The sequence below is a fragment of the Xiphias gladius genome, chromosome 1, assembly GCF_016859285.1.
Source record: "Xiphias gladius isolate SHS-SW01 ecotype Sanya breed wild chromosome 1, ASM1685928v1, whole genome shotgun sequence".
NCBI lineage: Eukaryota > Metazoa > Chordata > Actinopteri > Istiophoriformes > Xiphiidae > Xiphias > Xiphias gladius.
The window spans coordinates 16,068,607-16,081,611 of NC_053400.1; the positions used below are offsets into that span (position 1 = coordinate 16,068,607).

A 13,005-nucleotide genomic window follows, 5' to 3' on the forward strand; every position below is an offset into this window, starting at 1 on the left:
TATCTCACTTAATCACTCCAACCTGTAATTCACACAACTGCAACACAACACAAAATAAACCATTTATCGTGCCTTTGCCGTACATGGTGATTTGATATGTAGACTGACCACTAACTAAAGTGTCATTCAACTGAAAAAAAACTTCACAACTTCAAGTTCGCATAATGTGAGGGGTTTATGGGAGTAGCAGTTTGTAAAAAAAAAACTAAAAAAATATGGAGATTCAAGTGTGTAGATGTGTGTGTGTGTGTGTGTGTGTGTGTGTGTGTGTGTGTGTGTGTGTGTGTGTGTGTGTGTGTGTGTGTGTGTGTGTGTGTGTGTCTGTGTGTGTGTGTGTGTGTGTATGTTTATATCTGTGTGGCCCAGATACAAAGGACTGAAGTATGTCACTCCTAACTGACTTAGCTGTAACTTCCACAACACTCTGGTAATAAGGTGCATCCTATACAACGACAGATTTCAAAGACACGCTTTAAACCCAGGGGGTTTATACTGCTTTAGAGACACTGGAATCCTAAGCTGCTGCCTATGTTACCTTCCCTATTACCAACTATGTTAGGTGGGCTGAATAAAACACTGCTGACATTAACTCCATGGTACTCTGATGCAGATTCTAGATTCATTTAGATAGGTGAACTGTTCTAGCAGAACAATTTTACTGGATAGTGAGAGGAAGGGTGAATCATACATTCATTCCGTGTACTCTTCTATATTATTGTGTGGCTGTGACCCAAAACACCACCAGTATACTAAATATAGAATGCTGAAAAGCATAAAGGCCAAACTGACTTAAATGACAAGAATAAAGCAGTGGATCTAGTCGCATAAATAAATACATGTAGCTGCTAATTTGCAACTTTTGTTTGAAATGTTTCATACCGAAATGCAATATATTTTGCTCAATAATTTTATATTTAAAAAATTAAGGCCAATCTTATGAACGTTGCTACTCAAAAATTTTCATTTTTTTTTTCAATCACTCATAATGTTAATAGAAATCCATAATGTGGTTTTCTTTCATGCCAGTGATCAATATTTTCATATTGTATCTCATTTTGGAATAAAACTCTTTAACAGAGGCAACCCAATTCTACAAGACACAGGACTCTAAACTGAAATGATATCTAGGCGTTGTCCAACTTTGTGGACAATGTTTGTTTGAAACTGTCTGACAGTTAAGCACTGAATTTTACTTTTATTTTGAGTCATGGTTTGCCTACATGTACTGTATTTTGACAGTCTAGCCCTTTAGTATTATAGACAACCAAACACACACACACACACACACACATTTGCATTTGTGTAGTGCTAATCATTTATGTCTGTCTAAAGTTGTTTTTCATTAAGCTAATAGTGGTTAAAAGCTGATTCAGAAAGGATGAGACATCTATCACTGCGACACAAATATAACAAATCCATACACACATCCAGACAAATACACACACGAATACAGACTGTTGCTCACACCACATATACTGATTACACACACGGGCACAAACGGTAAGCTGCTGTAAACGCACACACACACACAGCTTTGCATGATGTGCTTCACCTGCACACCCTGTCACACTGGACAGAGCTTTTAAGGGCTCTGACTAATGAATCCCATCAATAGGTGTTTGACTGTTAAAGGCCGTCAACTGTCATGATCTTATTAGTGAAATTTGCTGTGGGTAGTTGCTAATTCCTGTCTGTTCTGTTAATGTGCTGCGCCAGCAAACGTTAGATCGATGGATCACTACTTTAGACCAGAGCCGTAGTGCTTCCCCTTCATGATTCTTGTGTCTTCTCTCGCAGTTTTGTCATACAATCTACCTGACCAGCGCTGGTTCAAAAACAGAGAAATCTAAGGATGGATAGAGATCCTAGCTTTTGATTTGTGGAAAGAAAAAAAAAGTTTCACTGTGAGAAAAACGCATTGTATAGGCTTTACTGTAGAGCCCGTTGAGGCAGCTGTGAAGATAAACACCATTGTGTCTTGATGGATGTTGCTATGTCACGCATACAGCCATTCTCAAATAATGAATATGTATTCTCTGTGCTCTCAACACTAAGACTTTGTTTTCCCCAAGATAACTTCAGAAGGACATTGTCCACAAATACTGACTGATAATAAGCTTCACAACCCTGCTGCATGACCAATACTGCTTCTTTCTCTTATTTGTTTTTTTTCCACAGCTGCTGGACATCTTACCATGATGATCTTATTCAAAACACTGTTGCAGACATATCTGCAGACATCATGTCTTGTATTTTAACAAGAGGCAGAACCTGGGAGGTAGAACCTTGTCCTTGGAGCATTTTAAGGCTTGGTGCTTAGCTCAGTGGCACTTATAGTGGGTGCTGTAGATGTACTACCGTCCTCCTGCCAGCTTGTAGCACATAAGTGGAACACTGTACATCTGCCATTCAGTGCTGGGAATCAATCCAACAACCTTTAGTTATTAATCAGCCCCACTGCCTAAAGGACATATTTTATGTTATTTCCAGCTGACTCCAGTGATAATCTCATTATTGCAGCCTACAGCTGATCAGCCTTGAGTGACAGCAAGACAGTATTGCTCACACTGATATTATCAGTATGATTAGTCACTGCTGTTTAATATTTCCTTAATTCTCAGCTGTATCCTGTGGTAACCCTGGCACCCCAGCACACGGCAGAATCGTCTTCAGTGATGGCATCACCTTCGGCAGCTCGGTGGCTTATGCATGCTGGGAAGGCTTCAAAACATCAGGCCTGACCACGAGACATTGCACAACAAATGGGACATGGACAGGACAACCCCCAGACTGCACTGGTAGGATAGGTTCAAAAGTAATGCTTCATTACTATTGTTGCTATTGGTGGAAACAGCAGGGGTATAGTCATTATGAAAAAATTGTAAAGGTTGAACTAGCTTTATTAGCTATAGCACCAAAGCTAGTACTTCAAATAGTGTTGGCACATGTAAAGTAATGTTTTTTTAGTAAAGGATGCAAGACTAGCATAAATTGTGCATGGACGGCCTGGGTGGCCTGTTGCTGTGCAGATGCAGAACTGTAGAAGATTGTTGTGTCTGAGTTTTCAACTTGTAGTGTTTAACCGAGCCAGACAGAGGCTTGGGTAAAAGGAATGAGTTGGGAGGTAGATGAAATGAGGCAAGGATGTGCTTCAGGGAAGTTAAGGAAGGTAGACCTTAAAAAAATCATAGGAGGGCGAGATTAAGAGGCAGGCAGAGAGAGGTATAAACACTTTTTCTGACTATGCTAGAAGGAACAGTAAGATATAGTAAAAAAGATTAGATTGATTTATCAAAAAATGTTACTGCCCTGGTGCATTACGACACTACTGCAGGCCTGCTTGAATATCACCATCTGACAGATAAACACTACATACACTGTATTCATGACTTGTCCTATAAAACTTCTCTCACATCCTTTAGTGATCAGTTGCGGAGACCCTGGGCCAGTAGCCAATGGGATCTATCTTGGACGTGAGTTTACCTTCAACCACACGGTGACCTACCGCTGTAACCCTGGTCACCTGATGGAACCACCTGAACCTGGACACAGCGTTCTGCGATGTACTAAAGATGGAACCTGGAACCAAACCAAACCCAGCTGTAAAGGTGAGAGGAACTAACATTCATAATAACTGCTCCCAGTAAAAGTAAAACAGGACAAGAATGGCAACTTTTTGTGCCTGCTTTTTATTCTGTGGCCAGAGGCATTATATTTTCAGGTTGTCTGTCTGTCCATCCCATTCTCCCGAACGCAATATCTCAGGAAAGCCGGGAACTTCTTCAAATTTGACACAATCGTTCACTCGGACTGAACTGATTGGATTTGGTGGTCAAAGGTCAAGGTCACTGTGACCTCACAGGAGCCTGTTGCACCCACTGAATTATATGAGTTTCCTCAGGAAGAACAGTCTGCTATGTCCCTTTTTGAATAGGGCCTCACTGTTGTGAGTCCAGTCCAGTTTTTTTAATGATTTGACTCGTAGGAGTACACACTCTTCACTTCCTCTCACTAGATGACAACCAGGACAGGGAGCCTCCTGTTCCTCTGGTAGTCCACTAAAAGCTAATTGGTTTTGCTGATATTGTGCTTCAAGTGAATGTCATTGCACCATGTGACGAAGCTCTCTATCAGTCCTCTGTATTCTTCTGTAAAACTTGTCTCTAAGTGAAGACAGCATGTTTCTCACTGAAAATTATTCACTGGAATCATACATGTCAATATGTCAATAACTTCCATTTAACCAAAAAATAAACTAATACCTTTTATTAAATTCCTTCAAAGTCTTCACTACTCATATTATATGAGTCTGGACAGACATGGATGTTAACAGCAACAAGGTTGGCAGAGGCATACAACCGCGTGGCGATAATTCTAGTGAGTTCAAAAATAGAATCTGCATCGAGGGATCTGCAGGATAGTAGTTCAAGGAATACTGCAACTTGCTAATGGATCTGATCATTTGCAGTAGAGTCCAACCCATAGTAGGTCTTTTGAGGCCAATACCAGTGTCTATATTTAAGAGTAAAGTAAAAACATATAAATATATAAAATACGTTATGAGAGACACATTTTACACCAAATATTAAACAGTTTGCAGTGCCTGAAAAATTAAATTAACATCAATAACAACTATCAATAAAATAAGATGGATAGGACTCAAAAATGAAAAACTTGAACTGTACCGAACTATATACTATAAAAAACTAATTTAAGTAGAGTATGGTGTGGGCAAGCATGTATTATGAACATTTAATTAAATTCTGAGAGTTGATATTGGCATCCCATCACCGATCAATAATTCATCTTTATGTATAAATGTATCCTAAATTTACTGATACATTTTTGTGTTTGTCTATGAGATGAAAGCAAAGCATTATGGATTTTGAGCGACTGAACCCCATTAGCAAACATACTCACCAACATTTAGTTAAATTATACACTGCAGCTGAGCACCATATAGAACATGGACTTGAAGTGGAACGTATCAAGTCTCAATGTAACAGAAATCTTATAACAAGGTACTTAACAATAAAGACTTAAACTTGTAATTACTGTTATAGAGATGTGCAATTGCACCAAAAAGCCCCACAAAATCAAGTGACAAATTGAATAAGAACAACAGTCTTTCAATGCAAGCTGGCATACTAACATAATAGATTTTGTCTTTAACAGTACATTAGAGGGAGGCCAAAGGAAGATTCACATTGCTCTTTACAGTAAGAGAGTGTTAAATTAGGGTTTATCTCCTGAAACCCCTCTGTTTTTCACAAACACAAAGGGGAAAATAAAAAAGAATGCATTAAAATAAAATGAGCTAGAGTTTTACAACAGCCCATATTTAGAGTTTAGACCATGATACTCAACAACAGTAAAAGGGAATGTTTCCTGAGATCCTCCCTGCCGCTTCTTCCCACAAACAGAAAATCTCCTGCTGGCTCCTGCAGTTGCAGAGGCTTTGAACTGAGATGAAAAAACTGAGAAAGCAGGCAGAGAAGCTACTGAGAGGTAACCAGAGAGAGAGATGCAGATAGAGGGAAAAATAGGGAAGTAAAAGATAATGTCGGTGATAGAGAATGAGACTGGGGCAGGAAACTGAAAAGTGAAAATTAGAGGACAAAAGAAAGAATGGGAAAGAAAGGGATAGACACAAGTACGAAGATGTTACAAATCCTCTATCTTTTTCTGTTTCTCTTCCTTTGTTTCCTTTCCTGTCTTTTCTCTATCTGCCCTCCTTTGCTTCTCACTTTTCTACTCCTTTTTAGGTCCTACTTCTACTGTTCACATCTTTTTGTTCAGCTCCCCTGTTTTCATCCCCTCTGTTTTCACCCACTTCAAACATTCCACAAGCCTTCATTTGATCCTGTTTTGGAACAACAGCTTCTTCGCACCCAGGCACACATGCTCAGACAGAAACATATTGAATAAAGGAATTTTAAGCCATAAAAGTGTGGCTTTACAGGCGAAATGAATCAAGTGAAACATAAAAATGAAGAGGGATTGAGCAAGCAAAGCAGTGAGGGGGAGGGATAGTGTAGGGAGGGAGAGAAAGAAAGAATGAAGGAGTTAAAGGTGGAGAGAGGAAGAGGAAGAATTGATGGGCTGAAGGTGTAGGGGAAGAAAGCATTAGAGACACAAAAACGCAAAAAGACAGAGTAATGCAGAAAGTAAGAAAGATGGAAAATGGGAGGTAGAAAAAAAGGGAATCAAGTGTGTGAATGAGAAAGGAAAAAGTGAAAAAACGATGTGGGGCTACAAGGAGAAAACAACAGAGAAGCAAGTGAGAGAGAGGAAACAAGTGATGGGAGAAACAAAGAGGCAAATCAATACCTGCCCCCAAACCTGTAAACACACAGTGAGAAAAGGGATTAAGCCCATAAAATGTGTTGGCTGGGTGAATTGCACCAAGAGACATATGCCTAAAAGACGAAGTGAGGGAGGGAGAGGCAATAGCGGTGTGAGAAGGAGACCAAGGCAAAGGCAGAGGATAAAAGAGGACTTGACCTGGGACAGAGGGACGGGAAAAAAAGTGCAGGGAGAAAGAGACGAAGGGCTGAGGGGAGAGATTGAAAAAGAAGTAGGAAGACAGAAAGGAGGCAGGGGACCAAAGTGTAAGAAAGAACAGTGGCGAGACGTGAGAGGAAAGAAGAAAGGGTGGGGAGAAGGAAAGGAGTCAATGATCGCAATGGCAGAGAGAAGAGCAGAGGTGGGGGTAAGCAAGCGGGGATGAGTTACTCCTCCCGTCTCATGTGAAGTGAAACCAGTGTATTCACAACATGGGAGACAAGAGAAGATAAAAGAGTTCAGAAAGCCTTCAATTACAGACACTACTGTTCTTTGGGCATCAGAGACCAGGAGAAATATGGGTGTGGAATATGAAATGCAGTGTTTCCCACAGGTTGAGAATGTATTTTTGGTGGTAGGTGGCGCGGCATGTGACTGATGTGAATTCAGAGACTGTATGCAGTTTAGAGGGAGAGAGTGTAACCCAGGTTATTTCTGTAGCTAAAATTTACAGATGCCTCCTAAATGCCTCGCATGCAGACTTATGGTAAACACTACCGAGGCAGCTGCGCACAGAGCACTGTCTAGTGTTCACCAGCTCAGACAGTTGTGTGGCCAAAATTTGGTTAGTTTGAAAAGAGTCAAATAAGGCGTTGTAATGTAAGATTTACCTAATTTGGCACAGAGTGATTTATGTACCTGGACCAGTTTGAATCTACCTGTGGGTCGTCCAAGTAGAGCTCATGTATGGAAAATGATGAATTGCTGAAGTCAATAACAATGTTTTATTCTATTTTAAGACATCTGGAGTTTGACGCCTAACAACAAAACTGCTTTTAGGAAGAAATAGGGAAAAATTATGAATGTATGCGTTAAGAAAGTGGGATTTGGCATTGACTTGTGTGCAAGTGTCTAGATGTTTTTTTTTATGAGACTAACAGGAAACATAACAAGTAGAGTGAAGAAACACTTTTCAAGTCTGGGAGGATGGTTTTGGAGAACATGCGAGGACACAGGTGACATATGAAACCAGAATTAGTCAAGTGATTAGTTTGCCAAGCACCCGTGAGTTGTCTGGAACCTTGCTTTTTGTTTTTTTGTTTTTTGTTTTTTGGTAGTTCAAAACTATTTTTTTTCTTAATTGCACTTTGATTTTGCACCCAAAAGAGTAGGCACAATGCAACAGAGACACACAGAGAGACTGAGAAAAACAAAAAGAAAATAAGAGAAAAGTTTGGCAGAGATGAAACAAAATCAAGTGTTGGAGGGATTTATTTTTGCAGCATTACTGCATTCTTATTCTTACTTTCTATCCATCTTCATTTCAGCACTTGCTTATTAACATGTACATTAACATGTACTTGTTGTTCGTGTGTGCATGTCTGTATGGTTATCTTTGTCTGTCTGTCGCCCTCTCTCTGTGTATGGTTGTGTGCACTGTATATCATCATAGCAGAGTGAATGGAGCGTGAAACCATCTGTCCCCCGGTTAGATGAGAATTACACTGACTTTATTAGATGTTTGAAACCATGCAGATGGTTATCATTATCTTTGGGAGTTAGGCAAACACACACACAAAGATGTTTATCAGGGTGATATGAAATTATGCAAAGACGTGCATGCCCATACAACATACTTGCCTGTATGAACACACACACAGGCGCACGCAGATGCATGCACAAAATTGAGTTTGTAAAATCTTGAAAAGACGCTGTAACCTCACCATGCATAAACAGTGTGTTGTCAACTCTCCGTATATAACAGATGTCTTTTTAATGCAAACTAATCAATTTGATATGCCGGACTCTTTGATATAAATATTGGATATGTACACTAGCAGTTATGAAATCAAGTTTCAAAGTAGCTGTAGGTTTGTGTGAGTCATTAGCATTACATAAATAGAAATCCCATGTATTGAGTTTCAGTATAAATATGTTAAAAGTAGGACGACATTTCATAAAAAGGTTAATGGAAAACTTGTCTTGTGGATAATATTGTCAGCATTTAATTTAGCAGACTTTAACAATAACACATATAATCCCCAATAACCACAAAGTGGAAGCAGGAATGGCATCACAGGCAAAGCTAAAATCCAAAAGTCCTTTACTTAACTCTCAGTCCTTATGGTGACCATGGCTGGTCTGTTGGTTTAGCAACTTAAATATGGTGACCTAGGGTCATGTGTTGCTTTAGGACAGTCAATGTCCATATGGTGATCACGGCTGTCTGCTGCTTTTGCTATTCTTTGTTTTCACTTGATGTCACACCTCCCATCAGTAGCCAGCTTGTCATATACACTGAGCCTGAATATGGAAGTTTCTGGCTTTTGCAAATGTTACAAAGTGAAATTTTAAAAATTCTTTTTAAATCAGGCTTTTCTTCAGAAAGGTATTGTTACAATTGTTGCTTCACATCTTTCCCATCTTAGGACTGCATATCCACCAGGGACATGTCTTAACTGCCGTTTTGTCTTTCTGTGTACTTATTGTGTTATTTGGTGCTGATTTATTTGTTGTTACTGAAGAAAAAAAATCACTAAATAGGTGTTAACCAAAGATGAAATGAAGTATAAATATCCCTGTTGTAACCACATAAGCTATTAATGGCATACTACTTGTTAAAGTATTTATTTTCTTACTGCTAGTTACAGTGTAAAACCAATGTCAGTGTAAAACAACATCTAAGCAATGTTCATTCACACACTTGCTGGAGCCTATATTAGTATACTATATATTGCATGGAACCCAAAGCATGACAGAATACATAAATAGACGTAAAGTCACAGCTATGAGTAATTTTCAGTTTTGAGTACAACAGTATTAGAATAGTGGGAAACCAACCACCTGGTGAAGAGAAACTTGTAAACTACACACAGACACACACACACATGTGTACATGTTGTCCCTCGAGCTATGTTAATGGACATTATATTATCATTTGTGTGTGTGTGTGTGTGTGTGTGTGTGTGTGTTCCAGTGATCCAGTGTGGACCTCCTCCTCAAGTACATCATGGGAAAGTGGAAGGGACAGACCATTCATGGGGATCAAGTATTAGTTATAGTTGTTTCCATGGTTACCAGTTGTCCACTCCTGCTGTTTTAACCTGTGAGGGGAATGGGACATGGACAGGAGACATACCACAGTGTCTACGTAAGTTAGCTGGTTCACTACATATTGTTTAAACTGCTGCATCATCTGCGGCAGTGATGTTCGTCACATCACTAATTTTAATAGTGTAAACCAAGCAGGAGCGCTAACTGTCATTGTTGTGTGTTTCAAGCTGTCCTGTGTGGCGATCCTGGATCTCCCGGAGGAGGATTCAGAGAGGGGAACGCCTTTTCATACCGGTCAGTGGTTAAATGTATTAATTACTGCCTGCATATACTGTGTGTGCGTATATATATATATATATATATATATATATATATATATATATATATACATATATATGCTTAAGAATACTTTTGAAATCTGCTCTAAACTTTTTGCGTGTTCTTCACCATAAACATGTTTAAATGTAATGTCATACCCGAAAATAATCAAACTACACCTGAAACAGTTCAGCTCGTCACTTGTATTTGTTCTTTTTTTGTGTGTGTGTCATTAAATATTTGCTTTCCTACATAGGTCAGAGGTCCGGTTTTACTGCCATGCCCCCTACTTGCTGGTAGGCTCTGCCTCCAGACTCTGTCAGGCCAGTGGGATTTGGAGTGGCCAGCAACCAGCCTGTATAGGTGATTAAAAGGCAACACACAAAGTACTGCTTGCCTTCAGATACACTAAGTGTGCATGTGTTTCTGAAAGTATACTGCCATGATGGTGTATCGCCATGGTGTACCCCCAAAATATATACATACATGTATGTATGTGTGTATTCCTAAATACATATATACATGTATACATACATTTAGGAATTATCAAACCACTTGATACATTAAATTTTTATAATATTTTTGTCCACTGACTCATTTTGTATGTGTAGGGCTTCACACCCTTAATGTTTAGCAGTATGTCCATTATGAATCCATAAAATCCGTATTATATCTTTAAATATGTGAACTCCAAACTGCATATTAAAAAATAGGTTCATCGTGTTAATTATTTCTGGGGCAGTGAGAAAAAAATGGCTGAGAAACCTTTTTTTGTGTTTTAGTTTTCTCATCTCAAGAAATTTGCTGTTACTTGTTTTTGCTCACTTTTTAAGGAAATTCCGATATAGCATAGTCATCAATGCTCCTAACACTCTTTTACATCACACCCAGACAAATTTGCATAAATTTGAGAAACAACATTACCAGCATTGACAGAATGTTCCTGTAAATCTTTGAAATGTTACATATTAATTGTGGACGAACAGACATTTTAACAAGTAATGATTAAACTTCTGTGTAAACAGATTACTGGTAAACAAAATTGTGGCACTTACTCATAGACACCTTTTAGTATTCCTGTGCAGACAGAGCTGGAGATGTTATCTAATCAGTCACTGTAGTTTTGATATCAGTATTTGATTTCTTTAAAGATTTCATCTTGGAAAGCAGTCCTTCATTTTTGAAGCAAAATCGAGGTTTTTGGGAAGTTTGTTGTGGAACAAGTTGTAAGATGACAAGCTAAAGGCTGAATTATTATGTAATAGCTTAGATGTAAAGCAGCCTTGTAGAAACACCGCAGCAATCAAAGAATTTCTGTCATGTTACTCTGCTAAAAATAACTGTATTACTTTTCATATAATACATCCCTATAAAAATCTATCCATGGTGTTACTCGTATAGTATGCCCTGACCAGTACTGCAGTACTTCTTGTAGCTTTTCTTTTAAAATTGCTGTTGTACGATGCCATTCTTTTATTTTTCTGTACATTATTATAAGTACTAAAGGCACAAGCCGAGGTGGGTGTTAGGGGATTTTCTATTGGGTTATACAGGTCAAGCATGGGCCTTGAGGTCTCAGGTGAAACAGCAGAAAATCTTTCTGAAAGGCTCAATGTCCTCTCTCCTTGAGACATTGGGTAGCTGTCTGAGGTTATTTGGGAAAAAAGCGCCATTCTGATAAAAGTGAAGCAGCATTGCTGTAGTAGCCAAGGTCAAAGGAGATGGCTTTTTTTTTACCTGCCCTGACGCCATAGATTGGGGTCTGCTAGAATCCATAGGCATACCCAGATAACTGTGGCGCCAGACCAGGATTCGCTGACGTTATACTGAAGGCTACATGCAACATGATCTGAACTAACACGGGTGTGTGTGTGTGTGTGTGTGTGTGTGTGTGTGTGTGTGTGTGTGTGTGTGTGTGTGCAGACCCAGCCTTCAACAGCTGTCGTGACCCAGGAACTCCAGCCTATGGTATCCCAGTCATGGCACTGGGCTTTCAGGTGAGAAACATATTGGTTGACTGTAAACCTACTGTTTAATCCTAAAATTACATTAAATATACAAGTTAAACTAGTCAGAGAAGACCATTATAACAGCAGCCTAAAAATTCATGTTAAGAGTTTTCAGTAAGAGGTATGAACCTATTCTCTTGGTCAGAACTGTAAGTATGCATTTCAAATAAAAGACTTTGAGAACTGACAGTTCTGCAAACCTGCTCATTTTAATAAGATGATTTGATTATAATTCAGCTTCAAGAGTTTTGTAAACAAGTACTTTATGTAAGGTTTAAAGGTTTCATTCTAAACTTGATTAGGATGCATTTAAAGGCTTCATAGATGAGTATGTGAGATTTCGTAGATGACCATGTTAAAAAATAGCAGCAGAATTCTACCACTTTTACATAATTCAAGGATGTGATGAGACAAGGACAAAAGGAGATGCAATAATGCAATAATGCATTAACAATCATAACAATCTCCATCTGAGATACAATAGGCCTGAGGATTGCAAAGGTCCTTGGTTGGAAAAAAGCAAGAGTCAATCAGACACTCAACCTGTAGGTGAAAAGTAAAGACCTGGTCAAAAATGCCCCCCAGATCCCTAACATTAGACTTTATGAATGACAGGCAATATTTGCTTTTGTCTTAGGGATTGGGCTGTCTGAAGCATGGATAAAAACCTGTTGATGGAATATATTGGCCATCAAATCCTTAATGGAATTTGAGCAAACATGCAAATCCTTCAATTTGTGATATAATTGGATATCATACACGTCATATTTCCCTTGACATCTCTACAAAGACAGGAAGTGATTACTACCATCATTAGTAAAAATAGTGCAGGAGTGACAATGTTATTTAAAGTATTTAATAAACTTAAGGATTACATCCACTCAAAGAGACAAAAATGATAAATGTTGGTATCTTTTTTTCCTGTTTTGTGTGATTTAAAGAGTTAGCAGTGAGGTAAGAGGTTAATTCAAAGTTATTTATCTTGACAACTAGAACGGCACTTAGTGGAGCGTGTACCTCCACCAAGGACAAATATTGACGAAAATGTCGAAAAATGCCGTATCTTGCAATGTTAAGAAAAGTGATAAAAAAAATACCCGAATCCCCCTTTAACTGGATC

General features: G+C 38.8%; 1 protein-coding gene across 1 annotated transcript in view; it reads left to right on the forward strand.

Moving 5' to 3' along the window:
• Positions 1–13,005, forward strand: part of LOC120789161 (CUB and sushi domain-containing protein 1-like) — a 298,034-nt gene that overhangs the window by 269,226 nt on the left and 15,803 nt on the right. Inside the window, exons 60-65 of the mRNA XM_040125711.1 lie at positions 2,622–2,798; positions 3,423–3,608; positions 9,482–9,655; positions 9,786–9,852; positions 10,133–10,239; positions 11,800–11,873. Coding sequence (XP_039981645.1) covers positions 2,622–2,798; positions 3,423–3,608; positions 9,482–9,655; positions 9,786–9,852; positions 10,133–10,239; positions 11,800–11,873 — 785 coding nt within the window. The remainder of the gene's footprint in view (positions 1–2,621; positions 2,799–3,422; positions 3,609–9,481; positions 9,656–9,785; positions 9,853–10,132; positions 10,240–11,799; positions 11,874–13,005) is intronic.